We start from the raw sequence: 21979 nt of genomic DNA, 5'->3' as shown, positions 1-21979 counted from the left end.
TTTCCAGAGTTACCAGGCCATGGAAAAATCGCGCCTATCGAACTGGTTCAGGGAGCCGTTCAGAGTAGAGTTTAATTTAATTTTAAAGGGCCACTAAAATATTTAGATAAGTTTCATTTTTATTACAAATAATGTGATTAATTTAGAAATTCTTCTAATTTCTTATCATTTTATAAATTATAATTAACTCAAGTACACAGACAGCGTATTCGATTTCAATGGACTTACTGATAACGATAGGACCGATAACGATAGGAGACTTGTTTTCATTTGTTTAATGTAATATACAATACAAAGTAATTGTTTTGATTGCATGAGAATGTACGACGCGTTGGAACGCTGCCCAGGAGCCTACTGCGGACGATCACCGCTTGGAAATAACAGCTGGAGCAGCTGCGGGGTCTGTCCCCGGGGATCACGGGTTGGTGCTCCAGCATCCTTTGAAACGGCTTCTGGAATATAGTTTATTTGTATATTGTTCAGGTGAACCAAAGCTTCGCCTGCTCTCCATGCCGCGACGAGTTAACCACATACTCTTGGCTATACCTGGGATTCATGACCATGCTGCCCCTGATGATGCACTGCTTTTTTATAGACATGGACGCCAAGGATCGCAAGTGAGCAGAAATAAGCTAACTAAACCAACTAGAAGGAGAACTTACTTGGTGATTCCACACAGGTTTTCCCGCAAGCAACTGATCCTGACGGCCAGCGCTTTCGTTGAGGTGGCCATATCTGCTATTCTAGCCACTTTGTTGATGGAGCCCATGTGGGAGCTGCGACTCTACGCCTGTGATGTTCGGAAACTTACTGACTGGTACACATTGTTCTACAATCCCAGCCCAAATTATGAGGCACGAGTCTACTGCACCCAGGAGGCAGTTTACCCATTGTAAGACCCTTCCGTCCAAGCTTCCAGTTCTTCGTAGAACTAATTTTGTTGTGTGTTTCCCAGGCAAACCATTGTGCTGGTTTTCTACTTTCTGTGTCTGGTAAACATGTTTCTTATACGACCGCTGGTCAGCAAAGTTATGGATGTGGGGGGCAGAAGCAAGGCGCCTATTTACTCGGCTCTTTACTTCCTGCCCCTGCTTACCTTTATCCATGCGTTGGGATGTGGGTTGATCTGTGAGTACTTAATAACTTGTTAATATTGTGGTGTTGACATGTATACCTTTTCAGATTACTCTTTTCCCTACCTTAGCGTGGCCATATCCATGGTGGCCAATGCCATCCACTATTCCCTCAAACTGGATCAAACCCTGAAGGCATTGGTTCACTCCTCGGTGTGGGAGTTGAAAAACGTGGTCATTATAGGTAAGAAAAGTGCATATTCGCCATACATAAACTATACCAGCAGCTTACTTTCCCAGCTGTGCACTGGATGTTGCTGGCCTACGGCCTCACCTCCCTGAATTACCACTATGCCTTTATGTGCTTGGTGCCCTTTCCCACACTGTTCTACATTCTGACCGTACGTTTCACGGATCCGGCGGAGTTCCGGGAGTTGGAGTCGAGAATTTGATGCGGCGACTTGCAGATGCAAATTTTCCACGCCCGGGAAACTCGTCGATCGACTGTTGTTATCTATGTGTAGTGTACGCGTCTTTTAATTTATTTACATTTAGTGCGTAGGTCAGACTCGGACCTGTTCCGAATATAAGGCATCTATCAGTGCAGCTCTGTAAAACACTTCAATTGATAATTCGAACCATAACAATGCTATCAAAAATCTTTTCAAAGATAAGTCAGGAGCAGGTCCTCTTAAGTGTATCGTCGCATAATCTTAATCCATTCATCGTTCTTTTCGTTTTAATTATATTTCACATTAATTATACACATATAGTAATATTAAATACAAATCATCAGTTTCCCATCTCTAAAATAGTTTTTACACAATACATATTGCTACATATTGGATTTTGATGCCGCATTTCGCGTTTCACGTTCAGATCCTGCGTTCAACATGCCGATTTTTCGCGGTCGTGTTTCAGTGTGTGAAGTCGGGGGCATCGTAGTCGTCATTGTCGTCTTCGTCGTAATATTCCCATATCGCAAGTCGTAGAAAAAACAGAAGTCAAGGACAGGATGCAGCGGATGAACGTCGGAGTATAAATAAAATCAATACTAGCCAAGAGAATTAAAAATGTGATAAACGCAAGCACGTCCTGTTTATGTTTCTTTTTTTTTTGTGGGATGTGAGTTGTCGCTGCCGTTTCTGGGAGTGTTGACTTCAGTTTTTAAGGCGCCTATTCCGCTGTCGTGCGCTCATTAGCGGCAACAGGCTTGTTCCGCTCCTCAAGGAACTTCAAACGGCGTTTCCTTAGTTCACCCAGCTCCGAGGAGTTCTCTTCGAAGTCAGCATCGGAGTTTGGAATGCTCACTGCCTCCGTGGCTGTCGATGGTATATCATCCTCGTCAGCGTCCGCTCCCAAATCCTCAATGGTTACCTTTTCTATAGGCATCGTTGGAGACGGTGCGCTTGTGGCTGCTGTGGGAGTAACCTGGTGAGCCTCCATCTGAGCCATGGCCGTGGCCGAGGTACTGGGCATGTCGTATACGCTAGAACCAGCAGATCCATTTGCCGCGGATGCTGGCGTCGCTGCAGTGAGCTGCAAGCGCGCTGCTAAACTTTGGTACTGGGACATCATTATCCCCGCGGAATCCAGCATAAGGTTTATGTTTTGCAGCAACTGAAATGAGATTGATATTTGATTGAATAATGTACAATAAGGAGATAGTCTATAACGCACCTTTAGACGCTGCACAATATGATCACGTTGATGACCCTCCATGGCCCGCAGTTCTTCGTCGGTAAAATTGGTCAGGTCCTGTGGCATCGGCGGCGGCGGCAGGGGCGTGAGGTAGCCAAAGTGGGGAGGCATCATAAAAGGCGAGAGCATAGGCATAACTGGCGGCGGAGGAATCTGCAAACCAGCCAGGTTAGGCAATCCATTGGGCAAACCGGCTAAAAGTGAAAGGCGACGATTATGATAGTGTCTTAAGGTATAAACTTCGAAACTCACTGGCATCGCCGAATAGATCCGCAAAGTTTGGAGGCAAACCTCCGGCTAGATTGCCATTGGCTCGTGCCTGGTTGCCGTCTACGGCAACTGGGGCTGGAGGAGGCACACCACCAGCAGGTTGGGCACCTGCTGCAGCCGGAATGGGATTCCCAGCAGCTGCGGCCGCAGCCTCATCGGCTTGACGTGGCATCGCTGTGGAGTTGACGGTTGGAGTTCGAAGGATGTTCAGACGGCAGGTTGGACAGGTCTGCTGGCGCTGGAACCACGAGCGCAGGCATGTAGTGTGGAAGATGTGGCCGCAGGGCAGTTTCTTTGAGTGATTAACCATGTCCTCGCGACAGATGATGCATATGTTGTCTGATTGCCGCAACTCCTCAGGCGTGGCGTCGGGATACAGAGTATTCATGTTGCGTATGGCCCGCCGGGACATAATCACGTCATTCAGGGCCTTACGGAAGTTGCGTAAGGTAAAGAACATTGGCCTGAATACGAACATGGGCAGCGCGTATATCTTAGCCATGATCACCACAAACAGAAGATACAGCACCACCTTAATAAATCCAATAACCAGCTCAGTGTACAGCAGGAACACTGCCTTGTTCTCCCAGGGCGTGTCCGTGCGCATTTCCGCGGCGTGAAGAACGTACTTGATGGCCGTGCTGGCGATTACGGTCAGAAGGATGGCGTACTCGAAGCCGAAGACCATCTGCACGGTAGGTCCACGCACTAAAGTGGAGTTGTAGGCATGGATTAGGAGAACGTAATCTAGGACGCCCAGCACTGTGAGCAGGCTGCCCACGCGAATGTGAAAGAACCAGCCGAGCACAGGGGAACGCTCCATCTACGGTAGATTAAGGATTAAAACAAATTGGCCATTTTCGTGAGGCTTAACTTACAAAGTCCACCCGCTCCTCAGCCAGCCAATGGAATGATTTGAGAAATAGAAGAACTGTAAACAAGGCCACAAAGCGCGGATTAAAGTCATCCCGGAATACGGTGAACGCCAAGCAGGTCTCCGTAAGGGCGTACCAAAAGCGCTCCAGCAGATGCTCAAACTCTGCGGCACGTAGCGTGCCCAGGAAGATCTGAGGGAATAACATTGTTAGTGCGGGTTTGCAAGGGAGTCTTATTGGTATGTCACCTTGCTTATCAGCTTTCCGAACATGAAGACAATCACAAAAAACTGTATGTAGATGACCTGGAAGCAAACGAAAGGTAAGTTTGGGCATGGGACTGGATTGTTTGATAGGATTTACTCACCCCCATGGAGGCGTTCGACTTGGTGATGTAGACCACCGCAGGATAGAACTGCTGTTTTTGGTAGTAGGCAAATCCAATCACCGCGCTGGTCAGCGCCATGCAAACGGACGATAGCAGCAGCTGCATGATGCCGCTCGAGGTCGCCAGGGCCGCCAGCTGGCTGATGGACTCCAGGAATATGTTAATTTTGGCCGGGATCTCTGCCTGCCCCCACTCTACATATAAGGCCGTAGCTCTCGGAATCGGTATCACTTGGGGAGAAACCGAAAATATCGTCTATGCTCTCGTTGACGTTGGAATTTAGTCGGGTTTTGTTAGCCGAACGAAGTTGTTTGCATTGCCATCGAGATTTCCAACTCTGAAATTGGGGGTTGTCGCTATTAAGGCGTATTAATATTTTTATTTTTAACTACCGATAATTACACGTATGAACTTAGTCGTGCTACCAGATGGTGAAATATCTTATCGATATTATATGACAGCACCGATTTCTTTCTCGAAACAATCGATTGCTTTCACGGATTCCAATGTCACAAAAAATATTAGGCTTGGTATATACAAAGCTATCTGCTAATTATTACAACCTCTTAAGCAGATCGTTTAAACGAAGTTTTAGAAATATGATGTTTTATGGAAACACATTTTTTTTATTTAGAACGGAAGGCTAAACCTAACTATAAACTCTTCGATTACAATTTCAAGTTTGTGTAAACAATTTCATATATAAAAATTAACGGGTATGGATTTAAGTTTATTTTCTTTGCGCTGGTCACACTTCAGCCGCTCTTATCAAAAGCCGGGCGAAAAAGAAGAAGACGGTTCTCAAATGTTTATGTAGTAGTCGTTAAATTGTAATTGGACCGAACTATTCCGATTTGCGATGGGGAGGCTTTGGATCCCCGTCATCTTTTTACTGCTTAGCAGTCTCCAGTCTCTCCTTCTTTTGGCTGCCACCGAAGGCAAATTCTTCGTAATCGACCATTCCGAAGAACCAACTGATTCCCTGTTGTTTGAGTACGGTGATGTCAGAAAACCCACACCAACCAAGGGTTTATTGTATCCCAGGGAATCGGAGACCCGTGAAGTGCGAAGTTTGGATGGAATGTGGCAGCTGGTGAGGAGTGACCCATCTGACCCCTTGCAGGGAATCAGGGACAAGTGGTTTATGGATGCCCTCAGGAAGACCGGAAGGGAGATTATTTCGATGCCTGTGCCTGCCTCCTATAACGACATCACCACGGATAGCTTACGGGATCATGTTGGAACCGTGTGGTATGAGCGTAATTTCTTCGCACCACGCTCCTGGAAGACTACACAACGCACTTGGCTGCGATTCAGCAGCGTTCACTATTCGGCCGTAGTTTGGATCAACGGAAAGAACGCCACAAGTCACTCCATTGGCCACCTACCCTTTGAGTCGGAGATCTCGGGACTGCTAACTTTCGGCGGTAATAACAGGATCACGGTGATGTGTGACAATCGCTTGAGCAACCGCACCATTCCTCAGGGTTCCGTTTACAACGCGGCTACGGACAACGGCTATGTGCCCGTCCAGAGTTACACCTTTGATTTTTTTAACTACGCGGGAATTCACAGGAGTGTTCACTTGTACACAACCCCTCTGCTCCACATTAGCGACTTGGAGGTCAGCACCCAACTAACTAACGAAGGATTGGGCCGCATAGACTACCGTGTGTGGTTGGATGGTAGCAAGGAGGGCCTCCACATCCAGCCTAGCCATCTACTGGTGCAACTGAAAGACAAAGATGGTCATGTGGCCGCCCAGCAGATCAACAAAGCGGTCTACCATGGTACTCTGCTGGTGCCCAATGCAAATCCCTGGTGGCCCTACCTAATGCATTCCGATCCCGGCTACCTATATAATCTCCAATTTGAGCTATTTGTGGCCAGCAACGAGGAAGAGTCGGAAGCTCTGCAGGATACCTACCGCCTCCCAGTGGGCATACGCAGTTTAAGTTGGAGCAACGACAGCCTGCTTCTGAATGGCAAACCCCTCTACCTGCGGGGATTTGGACGGCACGAGGACTCCGATGTACGCTTGATTGCTAGAAAAATCGGGTCATTTACTTAGTCTAAATCCTTATTTTAGATCCGTGGAAAAGGATTGGATAATGCGCTTCTTGCTCGAGACTTCAATCTGCTGAAGTGGATTGGAGCCAATGCGTATCGCACCTCTCATTATCCCTATTCCGAGGAGTCGATGCAGTTTGCCGATCAGCATGGGATCATGATCATTGACGAGTGCCCTGCTGTTAATATAGACATCTTTGAGCCGCAGCTACTGGAGCACCACATGTCCTCGTTGGAGCAACTGATCCACCGGGACAGGAACCATCCAAGTGTTATTGCATGGTCGGTAGCCAATGAGCCCAGATCGAACAAGCAGGGAGCGCTTAAATACTTTCAGTCAGTAGAACGTAAAACTCCTAAAACAAAATTAACGCAGGTCCTCTTAGATCCCTGGTAAACTATACGAGAGGCATTGCACACGGACGCCCTCTAACCGCGGCTATAAATGCCAACTCTTCCACTTGCCATTTAGCGCAGTTTCTGGACATCGTGGGCTTCAATCGCTATAACTCTTGGTATCAGAACGCGGGCCGTACTGACATGATAATCAACTTGTTGACTACAGAGGCCCAGAGTTGGCGGAATAAGTTTGGAAAGCCTGTCATCCAATTTGAGTACGGCGGCGACACTATGGAGGGCATGCATTCAGTAGGGTACCCCGTCCGGGCTTTTAATGGATGCTAATTCGATCTTTCCTTGCAGCTTCCCGCCTTCATTTGGTCGGAGGAATACCAGGTTGAGCTCTTTTCCCGCCACTTCAAGGCTTTCGACGAGCTACGTGGGAGAGGATGGTTTATTGGAGAGTTTGTTTGGAACTTCGCCGATTTTCGGACCGCGCAGAGTCTGTATTTCAAAAGTTTTTGCACAAAAGTTACAACTAATTAAAATAATTTACTGCAGCCATTACACGCGTGGGCGGTAACAAAAAGGGAGTCTTTACAAGGAACCGGCAACCCAAAGAAGTGGCTTACATTCTTAGGCAGCGGTACTTCGCACTAGCCAAGGAGTTGGATATGTCTGAGTTGCCTGAGGATCTCACTGTTTACATTTCCAAGCATATCCATAACGAGCTTTGAAGATATGGTTCGTACAGCCAGTATCGCACAAAGTGTTCTCATGAAGACCATGTTTGTATGATTTAAATGTATGATGATTTGTGCAACAAGCTATCAAAATTAGTATTTATCTATTCCTATTAAATCGTGATTTCTTATCAATTTTTACAACTCCATTAGTGATATTGTCCACAATATAAATACTTTAGTTTTTCATTGCAATGGTGAAATATGACTAATTTTAAACTAAATTTTTAAAAATGGAGTCTTAGCTAATGATAAATAAAATGATTGCCAAAATAACTCAAAACCTTTAAGGTTGCACGGTTCATGTAGTACAAAATGTATCCATCCACCTACATATTACCCTATCTCTGATATCTTCATTGGCTTTGCCATGGCCAACTCGTGTTGGTTAAGACCTCTCGACGGCAAACCTAATTAACTCATTTAGACCCCCTCGTAAAACCATTTATGTTTCATACCTTGCCACTTCTCGCGTTTTGGCCAGAGAAACACAAAATAGCAAAATGAGGCGCACAATGGGGCACCTCCATGGCCAAAAAGCAGATGAGTTGGCTGAACGAATTTGTGCCATAATTAAGAAGGCTAAATGAGCTAGGCGATCTTCGATCGGTGATTGCCATTCCTCTCCCGTTAGCTACGCAGTTTGACTTTTACTTTTACTCCGCCTCGAGAATGATGCACCTAGATGACCACATGGCGGGTGGATCAACCGGTCAGGCTCTCCAGTGTCTGGGGTGTTGCACAAGGCACATCATCGCGGACTGGCTGAGGATGCGGAGTTTTGCATAAGCCAGCCGAGTGGTTAGCACCCAAAGGCTAAAGTTGGCTGCAGAATGCCAGCATGAATGTGTCTTTTTATGCGGAAAACAAACGTGGGGCTGAGACATGGACACCAGACCACCGCCGACTCAGACCGGTCACAGATCCCATCCCATCCCATCCCAGCGGACCAAGGCAAAAACGTGTCGCAGCAATTTTCCATTCAGCGGCCGCTTTTCCATACACACCGTGCCAACTTTTCCCGGTTTCTGGAAAAACATTACGACTTGTCTTCCCAAAAATTAGTTCTCTGTGTTATTGACTGTAAATGAGTGAAGACTGGCATTGGTTTATTATAGCTTACCAATAAGTTACCAGCAAAAATCTGGTACGTTTAAAAGTACTTAATATTTTCTTTGAGTGTCTCCCGTTTTGCCTTTTCGCATTGCACAGACACTGCATTTGCTCCACCACCTCCCACCTCCACCTCCACCTCCACCAAGTCTGCGCATCTGCCCGCCAGCCGGCTCCATGCTCCGCGCTCCAAGTTCCCTGCTCCGTGCCCATGCTCCAACTCCATGACTGCGTCGTTGGTCGCCGCGCTTGACTTACATAAAGCGGGGAGCACCTCGCATGCCAAATCCAAAACCCGTTTCGGCCCGCGACGAGGAAACGACAGAAGCGTCACTTGGCCCAGGTGAAGTGGAGATGCGATGGAGTGGAGGAGGAGGTGGAGGAGGAGCGGAGACCACTCACCTCCAAGAGCTGGATGTTTGGCCATAGTGCGGCTACACAGTTATTGAAGTCCAATCCTAATGCCTAGAGAACATATTTTTACATTCTGAATATTTGGTGTTACTATACTAAATCTAGATATAAACGAATTCTTTATTTTTTCGATACTTTATATTTAAAATGTTTTGTCATTTAAATAAGACAACTTAAACTTAAATTCTTTAACTGTACGGCGTACGGCAACAATAATTCAAAATCTCTACAGTTAACAATCTGCGCAGCTTTTATCAAATAAATTACTTCAATGCAATCGCATTGGGATAATCTTAGATCTTTTGGAGCTGCACACTTGAGGATATGTGAGCATATCAGTATATTTTTCCTGTGTACCAAACTGCTGCCGCTGCTGGGGGCTCGCTGGCTTATGTAACCTGTGCAGCCTGTCCAGAGGTTCATCGGCTTGGAGGGACCTGCAGAGACAGAGAATGAGCCACCAAAGACCGTCGGATGGGCAAACAATTCGCGGACTCATCTTCATCAGCATCGCGGTTACAACTTTGTCGCACGGCCATTCTCCCCCTGTCATCAATAGGCCGGAATGGTTGGTTTTTTGTCGCTCATCAGCCTCGTCTGCGACTGTGACAAATTACCCCTTCTATAGTCAATTAATTAGGTGGTTTTTGTCCACCTGTCCGTCGATTAGCGTTTTCCAAGCCGAAATGATGCACCCGAGTTGATCAGCGAAAACCAGAACGGTGCTGGTTGCGAGGTTGCGCATACGCCATGATGGCTCTTAAGTAGGAGCATGGACGGCTATTTGCCAAGAGCAGTTGTATATATTTCTAGAATATAAATCTTGGATAACATTTAAGATTATAGGGGGGCGGGGGCGATGTCCCTCTGAAAAAGACGAATAGCTAACGAAATCTGGAAAGCAAACGAGGCGAATTCGTTTTGATAATTTAGGCGCGTCTGTCAGTTGGCAGCCTTTGCATTTGAGGGGATTTTGTTTGTGTTTCGGCTTTGTTTTGCTATTGCTGGCCCAATTATAGTGTCATAACAATTACGCACGCTCACACGGAGGCATAATGAGTTTTGGTTCGGGCCTGGCTAAGCCGACTGAGAAAAAGACTGGGACACGGAGCGAGCGGCGAAAACCAAGAGCCAAAGCCATCGCCATCGCCATCACTGTCCAAAGCTGACCTAGTGGAAGACGTGTTAATGATGGATATGTTCAGATAGGCCACGACGTATAAAAAGCGATCATTAAAGTTGCAAAAAACCGAGGCAAAAACTAAAACAAGCGAAGCCAAAACAAAGGCAAAGGTAATGGAAAAGAAGTTATTTTTAAACTCCCACAACTATGTCAATAATGACCAAATGGTATTTAAAGGACCATCGCTTTGTAGATGATGATTTGATACAATTTTTACTGCAGAAGGAAATAATAAATTATACATTTAATAAACAAGAGCTTAGTGCTTTGGCATTTTTCTGGCGAAGCAGCTGCGGCATGTGACCTTTTCCCGGTGCTCCAATTACACGGCCGAAAGCGAAGTCCCACAAAGATGGAATTACGCCATCGATGGGTAAGAGACCTTCGCCGGAATCTCTCGACCACAATAAACCGAATTAACGACAGTGGTGGCAGACACAGCAGATCTAAGCAGTTCCGAGCCACGAAAATGATTTAGCGCACTGTCATTGGGTCCGCTGCCTCCGCTGCCTCTGCTGCCTCCGCCATCGAGTGTGAAGTGTTGACTTTCATCTCATTGTTGCCCCCGAACCCAATCCCATGCCCAAGTCGAACCCGATCCCCATCCAAAGCGCCAGCCACCAATTGCAGATCGTGCCCCAACGCAGGGCGACACGCAACGCAGAGAGTCCTTCACTTTGGAGCGTGAAGGTTTCAGAAGAGCCCTCAGTACACTCAGAGAAAAGCTGACTCTGATGATGATTGAAACACATTAGCGAAGAAATGAAAGCACTACTGTATTATATCAAATCAAACACTCCTATGATCGCAGAATAATGGAATGTAGATAGCTCCTTACTTTTCTTAAGACTTTTGAAGTACACAAAGTTGTTGGGGGAAATGATTTCTCTGTATGGAGCAGAGCCAAAGTCATTGCCGGTTTTCGGCGTTTGCGAAAGTGAGTGTCGAGATGTAAATAAACCTCATTTAGTCCAATTTACGGCCAGGTTCACTTCCAGTCACGTCCAATCCAATGCAGGCGTCTTCCCTTTCATTGTGTTTTTTATTGCACCTTCTGGTTGCCATCTGCGACTCCACTCCACAGGTGTTCATCCGACGACATGACATAATGGGCACATTGGGGACTTCTTTCACTTCTGGCAGAATGAGCGCAGATATGTGGTTTTCGGTCTCATTTCGAGGTCACTTGGTGACAAGGGATGCCAGCAACGTTTAACTCAACTCAATATAGTTTAAGTTATTGGGAGTTTCCCTAGTTTCTCTAGTTTTAAGACCCACCTTCATACATTTCAAAGCGTAAAGTGCATATTTTCGGGCTCTGGCGATTGCAGCACCCATCTGTAAATGCACATATAATTTGGCTCCTTGGGAAACATTAATTATACGCCCCGTGGTGCCAGGGCCCTACTGCTCCACATCGAGAGCGTACGAATTCGCATTTCCCAGCCCATTTCGTAATCTTCGTGCCCATGTGACGCTGATGCTGATGGATGACGGGCCCAGGTTGCGACTTACCCACAATTGAAATGCAACTGCAGTTGGGCAACGGGAAATGCGAATTGCAGTTTCGTCAGTGGAGTGGAGCCATCTCTCATGGCCAAGAGAAATATGCTTTGGATGCCTTCGCTTGCCTTTGGTTGCCATGATCCTCGTGGGCTGTCAAGAAATCTCAGTGGCTGCGGCTGGGTTACTTACCTTCGGCGGATTCGATCGCGGTGGTGGGAAAAATCACTTCCTGGTCCGCGCAAATCGAAGGAAAGTGCCAAAGAAAATTTCAAATACCAAAATCGTTAGCGACATTTTATTTTTTTCGGCCTTTTCTTTTTTTTTTTCTTCTGTCTCTCCGTTGTTTTCCAATTGGAAATTTTGTTTTATTGTGAGAAGCGCCCAGCAGCAACAGCAACAGCACAGCAACAAAAACAAGTTGCAGACGAAGTTTGGCGATAATGACGTTGCCGAGTGGACGAGTTGGCCCGAAAGCCCAAGAGCTGAGCACCAGCGGGTATAAAGAGTGGCTCTGCTGGCGGTGGAGATGCATTCAGTCGCTGGTTCCCCACTCGGAAGCAACCAAATTCACTCCACTCTACTCTACTCAACTCTTCCCCCCAACAAACACACTCACCCGAATCGTCGCTATGAACTCCTTCTCAGTGGTAAGTACCATACGATCCCGACGATCAGCCATCCTCCAAATTGGGACTCAAACGGATTACGGACCTTAAAGGAATTTAGAAAGAGTTAATCTTTCGGACGCCAATCGCTGCAATTGGATTTGAAATTAACTGAAAAGGTTCAAAGACTCTCCTTGTGCCTTCAAAGATGCAGTACCAGTTCTTTGCCAATATTCAATTGACAAGATCACCAGTTTGGTGGCCCATATGGAATGTGCACTAACCTCCACTTTCTCCTTTCAGTTCTTAGTGTTCGCGCTGGCCGCTCTGGCTGCAGCAGAGCCACCATCCGGATATAACTATCCTCGCGGCGGAGGCGGTGGTGGCGGCGGCGGCGGCTTTGGAGGTGGCTTCGGCGGCGGATTCGGAGGTGGCGGCGGTGGCGGTGGCGGCGGCGGCTACCAGGCTGTGAGCGGCGGCTTCCAGACCTCCGAGGGCCAGAACGTGGATCCCCAGCTTCTGGAGCAGGTCCGTCAGATCCTGCTGAACGAGGAGAGCAAGCAGGGCGGCGGTGGCGGAGGAGGCGGTGGCGGCGGCGGTGGTGGCTATCCTAGTGGCCCATCCTCCAGCTACGGTCCACCTTCCACCAGCTACGGAGCCCCCGGAATCGGAGGCGGCGGCCGTGTCGTGGGCATCGATCTGGAAGGCGTCCGCCAGGCCATCCAGGTGGCCCAGTTCGCCCAGCAGAGCTCCCAGCAGGGAGGTGGCGGTGGATACCCCAGTGCCCCATCCGGATCCTATGGCGCCCCTTCAAGGCCTCCCAGCGGCAGCTATGGAGTGCCCTTCTAGATCGTTGAACAGGTCTCATATCCGAAAGACACACCTCTGCCAAAAATGAATACCGACGGACACGAAACCGACAAAGACGACACCAACACTTTACCAATTTGGGCAACCTGGACCTAAAAAAAGGAACTACCGATCCGCTCTGATCCCGAGAGAACTGGTGATCGCTTCCCCTTCTCAAGACCTCTTCCCAAACTCAGCGACTGTACCCCAAAACTCTCTAAGGCCCGTTCCCCAGAAAACCCCAACCAATTCGGGATTTCGTTTTGGGCTTTTTTGTAACCCCTGTAAATAGTTTCTCACACTACACGAATACAAGAAAACCCGCAAACGAAAGCCACACAACAACACCCACAACACCCGAAACACCCAAAACACCAAGATGGAGAACACCCCAGACAGTGTTATAACGCATTACTAGCTCGTAAGTGTTTTTATTTTATATGAAACAAACAAAGAAACAACAAAAAAATATGAAAACAATAAAAAAAATAGTAAATTTTGTCACCGTTAAACGATCACATTGTTTTAATTTCACTACCATGGGGAGTTTACGCAGCAATTGCTATCTTGCCAAACATCATCACCTCTGATGATTACAACAAACTGACCTCGTTTCGCATTGCCTCCTCGCTTACCTCCAAAACACTCGATGATCTCGTAATGACAATCCGACAATCCATTCACATAGACCCATTCCAATTGATCGAGTAAACCGAGTTGTCACTGTCCCATGTGAGTTTTTAAATACCAAGCCAAACATCGCCAGCAATCCTTTCACTTTTACGCTCGGTAATAAGGTAGCTGTGACCCCTGCCCTATCTCCCGTACACTGAGCCAAATCAAATGACAAACCTATATATATAAATGATTCAAGTGATAAGCTGTTATAAATGATCTGTGAAATAACTTACCACTTGGTAAAATACCTGCCAGAATCAGATACTTATGATTCATGTCTTTAGGTGCACATTCAAAGCAGTGGGCTATCCCCTTTTTTGCTGTGTACAAGGTACTCTCAGCTACGATGGCTGTCGTGCAAGTGCTTAAAATGGAAGATGTGGATTGGATGAAGATGGGGATGTGGATGTGGATGGCTGGTGGCAGAGGGTGCCGGAGGGGCGCTCATTACGCGAATATTGCGACATATGCAGCCGAGACTCTGGGCCAACTGCAGCAGGTGGTGGGAGAGGCGGTGGGGGGATGATGATGAGTCGATGGACATCAACAATTACCAACGAACCGAAGTTGGAGTTGTGGCCCAGAGCCATAAATGAAGTGGACGCTCAATTCGAAGCTGCAGCCACTTAACCAACAACATTCGGCGTCATTAGATTTCCCAATTGAATGCGTGGCGAGGTGGCCGTCCTCAAATATGTGTTCACATCTACTTATATGCAAGTGCACCCAAAAAGCTGCACTGGCAGATGAGGCGCCAAATGCAGTGGAAGCTGTGTTGGCAGTGGAATCCCGATTACGACATCGCTGCCGCCACAAGAAACTGCAGATGCCATCATGCAAGCGTCCTAGCGAATGAACATATTGCCATACTACGTATACTTCAAGCCTTCTAGCAAAAGATTCATTTGATGTTCTAATATAAATTGACCTCATTAGGTTTGAGTTGATATGGCTTTCAAAAGCTTAGGCAGCTGCAAAAGTGTACACATAGTACAAGAAAGCTGATTACAATAGTTAAACAAGGCCTTATGTTATGTTAATGATCTTGAGTAAATCGCTTGATAAGAATTAGCAGCAATCAAAGTTATCTCAGTTACTTTTGAAAACTCACTAAGGGCCCATAAAACTCTATCCCCAGGCTCTCGATAAGCGTCAACAATTGGAGTGGCCTTGTCTGGGGCCGAATCCGGAGTACGATCTCCGAGAGAGATCACCATCTGAGAAGAAGATCTCCTAGGGTGACTGGCAAGCCGCGAATGACTGGAGGTTCTCAGCAGGATTATAGTGCAGATTTAGGGGTAAACATTCAACACGGGATGGATGACAGCGGACACAATGAATGGATCGGTGCCGGATTACGTAATCTCGGTCAGCTCCGGAGCTCTTATCGGACACACACTGTGGGTGAGGCAGGCCGGCCGGGGAATTGACTGAGGGGATCTCAGATCCTAGTGGATAATAGCACCATCTAGATAAGATCGTACGCGAGAGCGCCGTCGATAGATAATATTTAGAGCAGGCTGGGCACGGTACCACGTATATAAAGACGAGGCGGACGCCGTGATGCGTTTAATCGTGATTCTCCGTAATCGGAGCCGGAAAGTGAATAGTGATTAGTGCTCCAGTGAATCGAGACTGTGCATTCTCGAGCGGATCCTTCCGAAATGTCGTCCCTTTCGAACGCTACCGTCCTGGCAACCGCTGCCACCGTGGTTCCCGACTCACAGTTCGTTTTCAACGGCACGGATTACGGCGTGTTCGCCCTGGTGCTCAGCATCTCTGCCGCCATTGGAGTTTACTTCGGGTTCTTTGCCAAGGGGGAGGACACCACCGAGGAGTACCTGATGGGCGGCAAGCGGATGAAAACGATTCCCATCGCCATTTCGCTTGTGGCCAGTCAACTGTCGGCGATCTCCATAATGACCATTCCGGCGGAGATGTACGCCTACGGCATCAACTGGTTCTTCAACGTGGTGTGCATGGTGGTTGTGGTGCCACTGCTCAATTACGTGGTGATCCCGGTTTTCTACAACAACAACATCACCAACTGCTATGAGGTGACTGACTAAGAGTTTTATTTTCCAAAGGAACATTGAGTTTCATCTTGCATATTCGCAGTACTTGGAGATGCGCTTTAGTCGCAAGGTGCGAGTGCTGCAGACCTTCATCTTCATTATGACGATGTTCTTCATGCTCCCGATCTTCATCTTCCTGCCCTCCCTGGCCTTTGCACAGGGTAAGTGCCAAATAGCTTGACTTACCCTCTCCTCGTTTCTAATTTTCATCAACTCCTAGTCACTGGCTTCAATGTGCACCTGATCAACACGGTGGTGTGCGGCATCTGCGTCTTCTACACCATGTTCGGAGGTATCAAGGCTGTGGTCTGGACCGATGTTATCCAGGCAGCCATCATGGTTGCCTCCGTGGTCCTAGTGGGCGTGATGGGCGCCCACCGGGTGGGGGGCTTCTTCGAAGTTCTGCGCATCGCCGGGGAAGGTGGACGCCTGGATATCAACTACACCTTTGACCTGACCACGCGCTCCACCATCTGGAACACGTTCATATCGGCGACAATGATGTGGTCGGGATACGTGGGCCTGAACCAGAGCTGCGTGCAGCGAATCGTGTCCCTGCCTTCACTTGCTCACGCCAGAAGATCCCTGGTGCTCTTCGGCTTCGGGTTCATCCTGATCATGTTCTTCAACTGCTTCACCGGCATTGTGATGTACTCCCGCTTCCACGACTGCGATCCTCTCCAATCGGGACACGTCTCCAAGGTGGACAAGATGGTTCCGTATTTCGTGCAGGATACCGTGGGCAATCTGTGGGGCATGCCAGGCGTCTTCATCTCCTGCGTGTTCAGTGCCGCCCTCAGCACACTCTCCGCCAGCATTAACTCCTTGGGAGGAGTTGTCTACTTTGACTACATCAAGCCCTACATTCGCCACACGGAGCACCGGGCCAACGTGATTATGAAATCGTTCGTTTTCTTCTCCGGAATCTACTGCATCTTGGGTGGATTGGTCGTGGAGAACTTCAACTCCATTCTGCAGGTGATCTATTCCATTGGAGGCATGAGCTTCGGCTCCACGTGTGGCGTTTTTATGCTGGGAATGCTGGTTCCAAAAGCCCATGGCAAGGTAAGTTCTTACGGTTGCCGAATGTTGCAGATGTCCTAACCATTCTCTTCACTCAGGCTGCCCTAATTGGAGTTCTGGGCAGCATTGCCTGCATGGCCACCATTGTCACTTTGAGCTGGGGCCGCAATCACTATGACCCTCTGCCCACGAGCACATCCGCTTGTCCAGCTTCCCTGAACGCCACCATAACGGACTTCAGCACAGCTTCACCTCTGATCCTTGGCTCCACCACAGAAGCCCCTGTGGTGGACAAGGGATTCAGCCTCCTGGACCTCTCCTTTAACTGGTACACGGTCGCGGGCTTCATCATCACCTGGATTTTGGGTATTGCGATGAGTTTCATCCTGAAGTCTGGGGCCGATTACAAACTGGACCCCAAGCTCCTGTCCCCGGTGGTGCAGCCTTTCGTCCACTACAAACTGACGCCGTCTGAGGAACCCGAGCAGTTCAAGCTGGAGAAACCCGAAAAGGTCTGAGATTCGAATGGGAACTTAGGAATAAGATATGCTTTATAAGCATAGATGTGTTATACAGTAGGAATATGAATATATCAAGATATGTTATAAAGCTCTATGTTTCTAAATGTTTGAATGTCTTCTCTGTCGTACAGTTCGCGATCGTCGTGTTCAAAGTTAACCGAGTGTGAGATGTCTTTTCATTTCGTTGTAAAAGAACTTAGCTTAGCGATCCGGATTGCTTTGAATATTCCTGCAGACTGCGATGTCACTATAGCCGGACGATCTAAATATAGCCGGAAGATAAACCCGAACTTCTCCGTGCAGTCGTGCGAGTCCAAAGAAGCCGCGATGCGAATGATGTGCCGTATCAAAAAGTGCAAAATCTCCCAGTCAGAGTCGTAATTCTTATCGCTGGCACTGGCAAATATTTGGGCCGTAATCGGTGGGCCAACGGTGTTAAGCCGTACACACTCCGGCGAAGGGTCGTATACCAGGGGCCACGCCCCCTGCAGCCCCACCACGACTATTTACCACTGTCAAAAAAATAGAATTATGCAAAGACAAACAGCGAACATGGAAAGTTTCAAACGACGTGAGAAGAGTAAACAGACCAATTCCGAAGAAAGCCATCCATGTGATGGATGGGATGATTTGACTTCTGTGCGCGATTGCAGGGTATCGGCGATGGCTTGAACGGCCACAGATGCACTTTGGCCTTTATGATTCATATTTATCTAAGGCTTGCTCCTATATAAGCCCTGTTAAGTACAGAAATCCATGTGGATAATATATATATAACATTCAGCTTAACCAAATCCACTTTATAGGACATTATAAAACCCTAAATTTGGTTATACTGACCCCGGCAATAAAATACTAAAACTCTGCCACAGCTGAGCAGTTACAGAGTATTGGAAGCCAGGGAGAGCAATTAACAAATCTATTTATAGTTAAAGCAGTGACACAACAGGTGGATTTAACCCTATAGCATCACCCCCAAGTGAACGAAATCGATGCAAAAGCAATACCAATCATCTATACTATCTATGCAAAGCACTTTCAGCTAACTTCGAGAGCAAACAAAGGCATTGCCAAGATGCTGCCCCATTCCTATGCTCCAGTTCGAGTTCTACTCCAAGTGTAGGCCGGGATTCCACGTGCCCCGCCACCTGGTAAGTGAAGAAGATGGCCTCGGCGGCCAGGCGCAACAATAGCACAATATAAGAGCGGCATGCCGGACAGATAAGTGGAGCACTAAGCCCCGGTTGATTTACGGGGCAACGTCAAGTTCAGATAAGGAGACGCCCCGGACGGGAGCTATATTTAAGTACAATCCAGGCCAGGGCCCGCAAGTTTGCCACCAGCATCCGTGAAATGTGAACCGGTTGGATCGGTCGAAAGTCGAAGCACCCACCAAGCGCATAACAGTCGTCACTGCAAGATCCCCATCCTTACGGGCAAGATGTCCACCACCTCCACCATGGCCAGTGCTGTGTCCGGCGCCTCGCAGGACCTGCGTTTCGGACTCACGGACTACCTCGTCTTTGTCATAATGCTGGGAGCGTCAGCGGGCATTGGGGTGTACTTCGGATTCTTCTCCAAGTCCAAGAACACCACGGAGGAGTATCTGCGCGGCGGAAAGAAGATGCAGACCCTGCCCATAGCCATATCCCTGGTGGCGAGGTGAGAGTGTAGCAGTGCCCGGCAGTTTCAGCCGGATTGCTCCCGATTCCGTCATAAGTTATCTTCGTTTTATGACGGCCGTAAAAAGTAGCTGCGTCAATTTCTCTACGTGTTTTAAGAAGTTCTCCGGACTTGCCTCATTAATTTGCCGCCCATTAAAACGATTGTGTAACCCACACGGAACTGGGGAATCTGTTTGGGCGTTAGTCATAAATCGTAATTCTACCGAGTACATTTCACTACGAAGGGTATACTCGGCTTTGAATCCAATCAATAACTTACATGCACCCATTTCAGCCAGTTGTCCGGCATTGCCATCATGTCCATTCCGGCGGAGAGTTATACCTATGGATTCAACTATATATTCGTGGTCCTAGCCATGGTGGTTGTGATTCCTATTTTAATATACGTAATTGTTCCTGTCTTTTATGAAAACAATGTCTCTAATTGTTATGAGGTGAGCTGAACGATGAGAACAAGAATAATTTTGGAATAATATTACTTTCTCTCACCTTAGTACCTCGAGATGAGATTCAATAAGCGAACGCGGCAGTTGGTAACCTTTTTCTTCGTGACCAACTCGTTCCTGATGTTACCCGTCTATATGTTTATCCCATCGCTCGCTTTTGCCCAGGGTAAGTAGTATAGCTAACTCGGTCGACATCCGTCTAAACCAAGTCCCATCTTTCAGTCACCGGCATGAACATCCACTTGATCAACGTGATGGTGTCCTCCATCTGCATCTTCTACACGATGCTGGGTGGGATCAAGGCGGTGGTCTGGACCGATGTGGTCCAGGGTGGCATCATGCTACTCTCTGTGGTTGCCGTCGGAGTTTTGGGCACAATGCGATCGGGAGGCGTAGCCACAGTTATTGAACGCGCCTCTGAAGGCGGAAGATTCAACTTTGAGTGAGCTATTTGATCTGTTCCAAAAGTCGGGTTTTAACAACAATCATTTAGCTTTGGATTGGATCCTCGCTTGCGGATGACTTTCTGGGGTGCCACCATGGGAGGCATCTTCATGTGGACGGGTCACATAGGCCTCAACCAGAGCTGCGTGCAGCGCATCGTCTCCCTGCCCTCGTACTCCCATGCTAAGAAGTAAGGGATAATTCACTAGAAAAAGATTTACTATATTTCAATGTGTTCCTTTCAGATCATTGATCGTTTCTGGCCTAGGGTTCCTTATCATAAGTTTCTTCAACACCGTCTCCGGAATCATTATGTTCGCCCGCTACTATGGATGCGATCCGATGCTGGCTGGTGTAAGTTCAATCTTAGTAGACCAAAATATTATACTTTTGCTATTATTAAATTATAAAATGTTTCTTCCTCAGCTGGTGAGCAAGCCGGACAAGATGATGCCGTTCTTCGTGCAGGACATCATGGGACACCTGGCCGGAATGCCCGGCGTATTCATCTCCTGCGTGTTCAGTGCCGCCCTCAGCTCGCTCTCTGCCACACTGAACTCCCTGGCCGGAGTGGTTTACTTCGACTACATAAAGCCCCACATTCGGCACACGGAGGCCAGGGCCAACTGGGCCATGAAGCTGATCGTGGTGGTAATGGGGGGCTACTGCATCCTGGGCGGCTTCATGGTGCAGAACTTCAACTCGATCCTGCAGACGGTGGTCACTATTACGGGCATAAATACGGGCGCAGTGGTGGGCGTGTTCCTCCTGGGAATGTTTGTGCCCCGCTGCAATGCCAAAACGGCGGTCACAAGTATTATTGTCAGTGTGGTCGCCATGGTGTGGATCATCGTCAATGGCCAGATGAACTTCAAGTCCGGACTGATTAAGTACGAGGTGCTGCCCAACTCACTGGATCAGTGCGAGGCCAGAGGTCTTCACATGATTGCGGACGTAATGTAAGTACACTATTGGGATGCTTATCCGAGGTGTGGCTCACTTGGTAGATGCTCCATTCCAGCAACAAGACCGACTTCACCCCTGTCACGATGAAACCTCCTTCCGGCGCACCAGTGACCACCGCCTTCCACAGCGATCGGGACTTTTCCCTGTACGACATCTCCTTCTATTGGTACAAGGTGTTGGGTACCGTTCTGGTCTTCCTATGTGCGATCCCGATGAGCTACGTCTGGCCACCAGACAAGGACGAGAAACAGAATCCAAAGCTGTTCTCGCCCTTCGTGAGGAAGTTCCTCTCTCTGCCTGATGCGGATCAGGAACTGGAGGAGGTGCCTCTGCGAGGAGCAAAAGTCGGCGAAATTCCCGAACTCAGCATAGATGGTACCGATAAGGAAAAACAGGCTGGCACTGAACACTAATTCCTTTGAAAAGTTTAGTTTATTCATAGGCTATGGAATATGAGGAAGACGATTTAGAATGCTAAATAAAAACAATATGGAAAGAAATAATAAATTGTTTTTTAATTTAGAGAAACCTAGTGATTAGAAAATGTGAAAGTGAAAGTGAATGTTTCGACCAATGTATCTCAAGCTTAAATTGCAACCCACGCGATCTGAAAAATTGTATAAGGTAAAGCAACCCCATCAGATTTTTCAAAAAATTATATGAAATATATCAACGAATATACTTTTTTAAGGTCCATTGGCCTAGAGGGCACTTCAAGGTCCCCACATTTCTCCCAAATGTGTAAAGACTTAAATACCGTTGTCTGGTGAATCCAGTTTAGAGACAGATTCCCTATTATCAAAGTCAGGGTTGACGACCAAGGTTCTTGGATTCTGCTACTGGTGATAGGGAAAATGTGCATTACAGGATGATAGACAAGTTGGAACCTTAAGGAGGGTATATGTCTCAGGAAATCCAGATGCGAACCGGTAACATCGGCCGGCTCTTAGTTAGCCAGATAAGAAGCGCTCCTGATTTACGATTTGCTCCGATTACGACTCACATGAAAAGA

The 21979-nt window shown here is 47.6% G+C and overlaps 6 protein-coding genes across 8 annotated transcripts; 5 read left to right on the top strand and 1 right to left on the bottom strand.

Annotated features, from left to right (window-relative positions):
• The first annotated feature begins 230 nt into the window (after positions 1 to 230).
• LOC6539049 (JNK1/MAPK8-associated membrane protein) lies at positions 231 to 2161 on the top strand. Its single transcript, XM_002099515.4, has 6 exons — positions 231 to 421; positions 484 to 617; positions 680 to 892; positions 956 to 1128; positions 1183 to 1317; positions 1374 to 2161. The coding sequence occupies exons 1-6, from the start codon at positions 314 to 316 to the stop codon at positions 1523 to 1525; spliced, it is 915 nt and encodes a 304-aa protein (XP_002099551.3). The 5' UTR covers positions 231 to 313; the 3' UTR covers positions 1526 to 2161.
• Positions 1787 to 4795, bottom strand: LOC6539048 (E3 ubiquitin-protein ligase HRD1). Of its 2 annotated transcripts, none has more exons than XM_015193694.3 (7): positions 4710 to 4795; positions 4287 to 4644; positions 4168 to 4224; positions 3923 to 4111; positions 3027 to 3867; positions 2754 to 2968; positions 1787 to 2693 (listed from the first exon to the last, which is right to left on the bottom strand). In XM_015193694.3, the coding sequence occupies exons 2-7, from the start codon at positions 4410 to 4412 to the stop codon at positions 2250 to 2252; spliced, it is 1872 nt and encodes a 623-aa protein (XP_015049180.1). In that variant the 5' UTR covers positions 4413 to 4644; positions 4710 to 4795; the 3' UTR covers positions 1787 to 2249. The 2 variants fall into 2 exon arrangements, with proteins under 2 accessions (XP_015049180.1, XP_002099550.1); XM_002099514.4 differs by having other exon boundaries at positions 4700 to 4733.
• A 184-nt stretch (positions 4796 to 4979) lies between these two features.
• Positions 4980 to 7594, top strand: LOC6539047 (beta-glucuronidase). The gene is made up of 5 exons (XM_002099513.4): positions 4980 to 6339; positions 6397 to 6713; positions 6764 to 7025; positions 7080 to 7218; positions 7278 to 7594. Exons 1-5 carry the CDS (start codon positions 5167 to 5169, stop codon positions 7451 to 7453), a joined length of 2067 nt encoding a protein of 688 aa, XP_002099549.1. The 5' UTR covers positions 4980 to 5166; the 3' UTR covers positions 7454 to 7594.
• A 4531-nt stretch (positions 7595 to 12125) lies between these two features.
• On the top strand, positions 12126 to 13958 carry LOC6539046 (putative glycine-rich cell wall structural protein 1). Its single transcript, XM_002099512.4, has 2 exons — positions 12126 to 12322; positions 12584 to 13958. The coding sequence occupies exons 1-2, from the start codon at positions 12305 to 12307 to the stop codon at positions 13127 to 13129; spliced, it is 564 nt and encodes a 187-aa protein (XP_002099548.1). The 5' UTR covers positions 12126 to 12304; the 3' UTR covers positions 13130 to 13958.
• Positions 13959 to 15363: 1405 nt separating this feature from the next.
• LOC6539045 (sodium-coupled monocarboxylate transporter 2) lies at positions 15364 to 17530 on the top strand. Its single transcript, XM_002099511.4, has 4 exons — positions 15364 to 15864; positions 15926 to 16043; positions 16103 to 16947; positions 17004 to 17530. The coding sequence occupies exons 1-4, from the start codon at positions 15472 to 15474 to the stop codon at positions 17421 to 17423; spliced, it is 1776 nt and encodes a 591-aa protein (XP_002099547.1). The 5' UTR covers positions 15364 to 15471; the 3' UTR covers positions 17424 to 17530.
• A 768-nt stretch (positions 17531 to 18298) lies between these two features.
• Positions 18299 to 21470, top strand: LOC6539044 (sodium-coupled monocarboxylate transporter 2). Of its 2 annotated transcripts, none has more exons than XM_002099510.4 (8): positions 18299 to 19088; positions 19386 to 19545; positions 19606 to 19723; positions 19780 to 19999; positions 20051 to 20191; positions 20247 to 20355; positions 20428 to 20960; positions 21023 to 21470. In XM_002099510.4, exons 1-8 carry the CDS (start codon positions 18868 to 18870, stop codon positions 21378 to 21380), a joined length of 1860 nt encoding a protein of 619 aa, XP_002099546.1. In that variant the 5' UTR covers positions 18299 to 18867; the 3' UTR covers positions 21381 to 21470. The 2 variants fall into 2 exon arrangements, with proteins under 2 accessions (XP_002099546.1, XP_015049179.1); XM_015193693.3 differs by having other exon boundaries at positions 18300 to 18577.
• Positions 21471 to 21979: the final 509 nt, after the last annotated feature.

Source organism: Drosophila yakuba, chromosome 3R, assembly GCF_016746365.2.
Source record: "Drosophila yakuba strain Tai18E2 chromosome 3R, Prin_Dyak_Tai18E2_2.1, whole genome shotgun sequence".
NCBI lineage: Eukaryota > Metazoa > Arthropoda > Insecta > Diptera > Drosophilidae > Drosophila > Drosophila yakuba.
The sequence above is the reverse complement of the archived record's forward strand: the minus strand, read 5'-3'. Positions and strand labels throughout refer to the sequence as shown.